General features: G+C 39.0%; 1 protein-coding gene across 1 annotated transcript; it reads left to right on the top strand.

The window, feature by feature from the left end:
• Positions 1–928: 928 nt before the first annotated feature.
• LOC311224030 (granzyme E-like) lies at positions 929–5,962 on the top strand. The gene is made up of 5 exons (XM_084308833.1): positions 929–997; positions 1,253–1,418; positions 1,774–1,915; positions 2,935–3,156; positions 3,941–5,962. Exons 1-5 carry the CDS (start codon positions 946–948, stop codon positions 4,115–4,117), a joined length of 759 nt encoding a protein of 252 aa, XP_084164959.1. The 5' UTR covers positions 929–945; the 3' UTR covers positions 4,118–5,962.
• The last annotated feature ends 1,385 nt before the right edge of the window (positions 5,963–7,347 follow it).

The following is a 7,347-nucleotide window of genomic DNA, read 5'->3' as shown; positions in this document are numbered from 1 at the left end:
TGTTGACATTGCCATTTTTAAAGCTGTGAGCTCAATTATAAAGCTAGAGTGACGGTATCACCTGAAACTAGAGACCTTAAGGAATCCATAGATACCAGCCAGTCCATGCTAGCTGCTAAATTTGGCACTTTCATGTGCACAAGTCTTTGGCTTAACTGCCCTAAGATAACAACTAGATAGGATACTCTATATGCTAATAGTTTACATTTAGAAAATAACCTTTCAAACTCTGCGTATCAATGTTTTCAACATGCTTACAAAACAATGTGTCATATCGCTGGAAAGTTGCTCCATAGACATGTTATGGCAAACTTTCCTATGAATTGAGTTTCATGTCTCAACATTGAAATGGATATACAGTAGCCTATAGCAAGAATCTGGACCCTCTGTGGGGAGGCATACATACAAAGCATAACATAGCATGTTGTGCTTAGAATTGAGCTCACAGCCAACTGAGCTATAGCATAGTCACTTACTAAACACAAAGGACACGCAAAGGAATCAAATGTTTATGGTGATTATCATTAATGGCAATCACTTGGATCAGACAGGTTGCATACTCATGATAATAATAATCATAATAATTATACATGAGATGTATAATACTGCTTTTCTAGAACTCAAAGTCACTTTACACTATAGGGCAGGGTAGTGAGAAAACCAACAGACAAACATAACACAATTGAATATGAATAAATTATATTAAACTTATCTCTTGAATCAATGGTTATCAGTATCTCACATAATTAAATCCCAACCCACAACCTATTTGATAAACTATGAGATGTCCATCATACTCTTTATATTTGAGAATGTTTCAAACCATCTCTGTTGCGTATGCATGCAAGGCAACATCCTGCTTCCTGTTCCTTCCTCTATAAAGCTGAGAACGCGAGTGATGTGTGCCATAGATCTCAAACATCTCAACTGGACTCTGATCTCACAATGAGTGTCCCATATAAGCTGGTATTTCTGGTGCTGATGCTTGGCCGTCAAGGTATTTGATTTAGAGAGTACCACTCTCTCTCTTTTATAAACTGTGTTTATGATGCTACATATTCTGCTTCATGTGATACAGTATATTTATATTATGTGTCGTATGTCTATTTTTATACCAATATACTTTCAGTACACTATACATAGAGCATCTGCTGTCCAGTAAGATACAGTAAGATACATCGTCATTATTATCAGTTACAAGAAGATGAGGTTTGGCCATTCGATCATGTTCCTTTGTACTATTTTGCACCAGTTCGCACAGGGGAAATATTTGGAGGCCATGTGGCTGTTCCATATAGCAGACCCTACATGGTCCTATTGGAGTGTCAGCATTCAGAATTTGGCAACAGTTACTGTGATGGCTCCCTGTTGAATGAGGACTTTGTGATGACTGCTGCCCACTGCTACTGCAAGACCGGGTCAGTTCACTTCACCTTTGACTTAGCTGCAACTAACATAAAAGTGCAATATCAATGACATTAATACCTTTAATATGCAATATCAATGACAGTAATATCTGTAATATGCAATATCAATGACAGTAATATCAGTAATATGCAATACCAATGACAGTAATATGCTATATCAATGACAGATCTGGTGATTATAAATGTTAGGTGCTTGTGATACAATTGTTGGTCTAAAAGAAGGTTTGTGCAAAGTAATTAGTTTGTTCATATACCATTGTTATCGTCATTAACACTGTATTGATTACATATTATCATAATTATCATTAAGTTACTGAATCCATTTCATTAAATTTTGTTGTTTCAGCTCCAACTTTGCTTTACTGGGGGTTGACAATCTGGGGGTTGACAACAACTCTGTGCAGAGGATATTTGTCTCATCATCATATCCACATGGAAACTACTACACTGATGGCAGAATATTAAAGAATGACATCATGTTACTAAAGGTAACCTATACAGATTCTTACCTTTAAAATCCATGTGGGTAGTAATTTTACCGTTACTAGTCATTTATAAATAATGGTTCTATGTAGGGATGCTCGATATTGGCTTTTTTACCGATACCGATATTCCGATATTGTCCAACTCTTAATTTCCGATACCGATATCAAACGATACCGATATATGCAGGGTTTCCCCGTCCAAAAAACTGAATAATTTCAGGTAACTAATAATTTCACTGGATATATATAACAAATATTGTTATTGTTTTTAATTTCTTTTAAACCGATACCGATATTTTCCGATATCACATTTTACTGCCAATATCGGCCGATAATATCGGACATCCCTAGTTCTATGTCATGCTGGATGTTTGCAATTATTCTCTTCTAAACCATTTATTGAAATTAATATGGATTGATTTATTATGAAGTGGGATATGTTAAACTTTTCTTTTATTTATCCACTTTTTCTCCTTATTTTTCAATTTTTTCTCCCATCCCAATTTTTTCGCCTCGCCAATTCTCCCTTCAATTCTCCCCTCCCGTCTCGAACGTTGGTAGACTATGCCTCCCACTGGTCGGCTGCAGTGAGGACCAAGCCTTGCATCACATGTCCCTTCCGGTACACGAGGAGGCAACTGTTGCATCTTTTCACCTGAACAGCGCAATCTCTCAGTGGCGAGGAGTAACACGTGGGAGGCTCACACTGCCCCCGATACTTCCTGATTCTGCTGTACAGGCGCACCAACCAACATGTAGGAGTCGCTGTCCACAACGTCCAATCCCCACCCACCGGCTTTCCCACCCCTAACACTGCCAATTGTGTTAGTATGACGACTGGCCAAGCCGGTAGCAACGCCGAGAGCTGGGCTCGATACCAGCATCTCCTGCGTTAGTGGCGAGTGCCTTGCCCACTGCGCCACTCAGCCGCCCTGGGATATGTTAAACTTTAGGTAATTGTCTGTATTGGTCAATTCTGATAATTTTTTACTAATGTAATATTTATTCCCTCTGTCCCCAAGTTGAGCAGCAAAGCTAAATTCACCCAGCATGTGAGACCCATAGCCCTCGCAGAGACGGACCTCAGCCTGCCTCAAAACTGCCTGGTTTCCGGCTGGGGTTGTTTTGACGACACACGTTTCATGTCTGATGTTCTCAGGGAAGTCAATGTGACCATCCTTAACAGAACTTATTGTACTTCTGACAATTTGTACTGCTCAGAGGGAGCTGTTGGACCAGGCAAGGTATGTATATTTGACTTATTACTGGACCATATCAAAATAGCCACTGCAATCATGACTCTTGATTTCAATGGAACATTTTACTGTTATAAAAAGGCATTGCCAGTGCCACCCATTTTAAGAAGTGACATGATATTCCTCAGCCCCAGGTTCAGTCAATATTTATTTGGCTGTAAGACCTGGGGCTGCTGTATGGACAGAGGCACTGACTTTGTAATGTTAGAGCCACACGATGTTGAGTTCTTACATGCAAATAGAATTTATATTTTAGTATATTAGTAGCACTGCTAACATGTCTGAACCAGAATTGAACGGGATTTGGGTGTGAGGCCTCACAGAATTATTTCATGAGCCAAGAGTCTATGCCCCATTTACTGTCTATGGAGCAGAGCGTGATTTTACATCCAGGTAACATAATTTACTGTCTATGGAGCGGAGCATGAATTGATTAATTGAAAATGGAGGACCCTTATTTAACAATACAAAAGTCTTTTTCTGGTCTGCATCCTGTTAGCAGTGGTTTGTATTGAGCCGTACTGTATTGTACCCATTCTGCAATCTGTTAATAAAGTTTTCAATCAATCAATCAATGAATCAATCAATCAAGCATGATTTTACATACATAATTTACTGTCTATGGAGCAGACCATGATTTTACATCACAAACATGATCTGATTTCTGGCTGATGATTTCCTGGAGTACAGGGAATATTCTACATGAATTCTAAGTGGGTGGCATTCCTTTTTAAGTTCCTGTAATGTAATTACTACATGTATGTGTTTCCAGGGAGACTCTGGAGGTCCACTGGTCTGTGAAGACGGCCGGGCACACGGGTTGGTGGCCTTCAGCCTTAACTCGATCAACAGGACAATCTATGCTTTCACCCGTATCTCCCACTTTACGGACTGGATTCATGGGATCATGGATGGTCCCATCACAGTCAACGTAACCAAACCAGCTTAAGGCGTATCTTTGTGATAATTTTATAATTGTTTTGGTTATTTTTATTTGTAAAATATTTTTTAAGGCATTTCTGCTTTTTACTTGATAGCACAGAGACAAGAATTGTGAGGCTGGGAGAGAGGATGATTTGCAACATATAGGTATTGGGGCCGGATTCAAACCCAGGATATTGCAATCACATGGTGTGTGCCTTAACGTAATTTAATTGTTTATCAAGTAAGAGTAAGGGACGCACCATTGCCAGTAACATTAAACATCCCCTCCAGATGTATATTAAACCCTTACATTGTTTTTTATATTGAATAACAATTTGTATAAATATGATTTCCTCCTATTTCCACCGAATTGTTCAATAAGCTTCTAAAAATGGCTTAGCAGCATCTCTACACCTTTACCCTCATTCATAATGCAAGGTGCTATGAATATGCAAATTAGCAACAAGCATCCATTGATATTTACCAGGAATTCCAAGTTGGCAGCTTGTATTCTTTCTAAGGCTGTCAATCTATTAAAATATTTAATCTGTCTTCTAAATCTACCTCAAACGGATCTTTTTCAAGTTTTAATACTCTTATCAACATGAGAGTAGACAAATGCTTGCTTTATGCAAGAAAATGCATGTTTATTTATTGCCACAATGAGAAATACTATCCAGAATCTTCAAGTAACTAAGATGTGCAAACTGCATTGTAAAACAAAATGCTGAAATCATGAACACATTTAATGAAAGCCCAACAAATAAATAACAGATGGGCATACAAATTTACTAACTGTAACATTACATAGTAATGTTGAACTGTTGAACTTTACACTTGAACTATTCATCCACATTTGTTTTGTTTAAGCAGCCATTTATCACAAAAAGATGACCCTCATGCATTGCAAATTTGCATCAAATTCAAAACAGAGTGATGCACAAAATAACTTAAAAGAAAATAATAATTTAAAACAATGAATAAAGTGTGCATGAAATAATAGGGGATAGAAAAAGTTATGAACTTGTTACATTCACCCACACAAGGGATGAGGACTCACCCCCCCCCCCTCCCCTCTCTCTCTTTCTCACACTCTCCCAGCTTTCTCTCTTGCCCCTTCCTCAAATCTCTCACACCCCTCTCTCTCTCTCTCTCTCTCTCTCTCTCACACACACACTTTGAGTCAGAAACAAACATACCGGTAGTATCAATGAGAGTATCGAACCTACCCTGGGTAAATAAAGGTAAAGGTTGTTGAAACTAAAGGTGTCAATTTACCACATTGGACCATGATAGGTTGAACCTATTGGTGACATCACACATGCAACTCAGATCAAAGGCATGCCTACAAGAGGAGTTAACTATTAAAATACATTTAGAATGGAGGGGATCTTTAAGGATGGGCCTACACCGTGTAGTCCCACTGATGCATCCATTACAGAATGATTGACCCCAAACTAATGGTCTAAGTCACCATTGACCTATGTCAAACAGTTGTGATTGGAAGATCAAGAAAAGAGGGTGGGGTTTGAGATAGGTCAATACTGACTTAGACCATTAGTTTGGGGTCACTGGAAAATAATTGGATATAATCCATTTATCAGTATATAAGCAATTAATTGTGTTGAAGTGGGCTTGAGCAAAACACATGCTCGTGACCTTGTGCACCTACTGAGGATTTCTGCACAGTCTACCTTTTTAGAACGTTTCTTTTTTTACTTGAATGTTTAAGAGACTGTGACAATCAAGATCTGAAAAAAAAAGCAACCAGTGCTGACGGTGATTCTTGTGATGGTAACATTAAAACCAGGGACACTTTGCATACCTATGTCTTTCTTATTGCACGAATAAAAAATTATTTGTACTTTAATGATTTGTATGTCTCGTCTGTGCCTGTAAAACCACTTTTGGTGAGAAACAAATTATCATAATTTCTGTCCATAAAAAGGTGAAAGATCCCTAGAAATTGTAATTGTATATAGCCTATGTTGTGTGAAGGAGGAGCAGGAGTGGCACATCAAACAATAGACAGTGATTTTTTATTTGAAGTTCTGTCCATGGAATTTGTTTACTGTATTTTCATCTGGTTGGTCCTCGCTGATGGAGGCACAACAAACACTGGTATTTGTTAATCTTTAAGGCCCTTATTGGTAAGCTACCTCCTTATACTATATCGTTATTGGGATGGAATTTTGGTACCTATGGAACCTGCTCGGAACAGGGTAAATCTGCATTTTGCTATATGATGCCCCTAGCTCATGCAATGAACTCCAACAGCCATTAAAGCTTGAGATTGTCCCCTCTGTTGCAGAGTTTAAAACCTTGATCTCCAACCTTTGTCAATGAAGTTGTACATACATGTTTTAATTGTTATCCTTACTTGTCTTATTGTTGTGATTTTATATTCTGTGTCACTGTAAATTAGGTAAACCTCAGTTGCCTTTCGAGTTTAAATAAAGGTTTGAAATGAAATCGACACATTTTAGATACTTATATTGTTGTGGTGTGGATTCAAACCCAGGATGTTGCAATCACATGGCATGTGCCTTAGCTTCTCCAGCCACCATGTAGCTTCCACTGTCACCTTCCTGCGTATACCGAAGCTAACGGTGTCAAGTTACCACATATTGGACCACGATAGCCTCGACCTATTCGTCACATCATATGCAACTCAGATTTCAGGGAAGTACAGAGAAGCTCTCTCTCTCTCCTGGGGAAGAATGTGAAAAAGGCGCTGGTGGTGGTGGTGAAGTTCTGCACCAATAATCTGTATAGTCAAAGTCAAGGTCAGTGAATACCATGACCACAACACCAGAGGGAGCGCCACAAATCATGTTAAACCCAGATTCGGCTCAAACAAGGGACTAAACACGTTTCGCAATTATGCCACATCAATGTGGAACGCCCTACCCACAGCTGTAAAGGAATGTGAATCAATGCCCACCTTCAAAACCGCTCTCAAAGAGCACCTACGGGAGGCTGCAATTCGAAACTTGCCCCTGTAAATGTCCAAACCCAACCCCTTCCAATGTACAGTTTGCCCCCCCACCCCACCTACCCAACCTCCTCCAATGTAGTTTCTTCCCCCTCAAATGTATATACGCTCTTCTTAGAAACTCTGTCTCTTAATCAGTTTCCAACGCCAGGGTCTATGTGACAGGCATTGTACTCTTAAACAGTACTGTATATTTGTAGATCTGGTGGTATGTCATAAATGTCTGGATGTAACAGTACTCTCTATCCGTGTCGTTTGTC

Source organism: Notolepis coatsorum, assembly GCF_963971535.1.
Source record: "Notolepis coatsorum genome assembly, chromosome: 2".
NCBI classification, from domain to species: domain Eukaryota; kingdom Metazoa; phylum Chordata; class Actinopteri; order Aulopiformes; family Paralepididae; genus Notolepis; species Notolepis coatsorum.
Note: the sequence above shows the minus strand (reverse complement) of the source record. Positions and strands in the feature narration are given on the sequence as shown.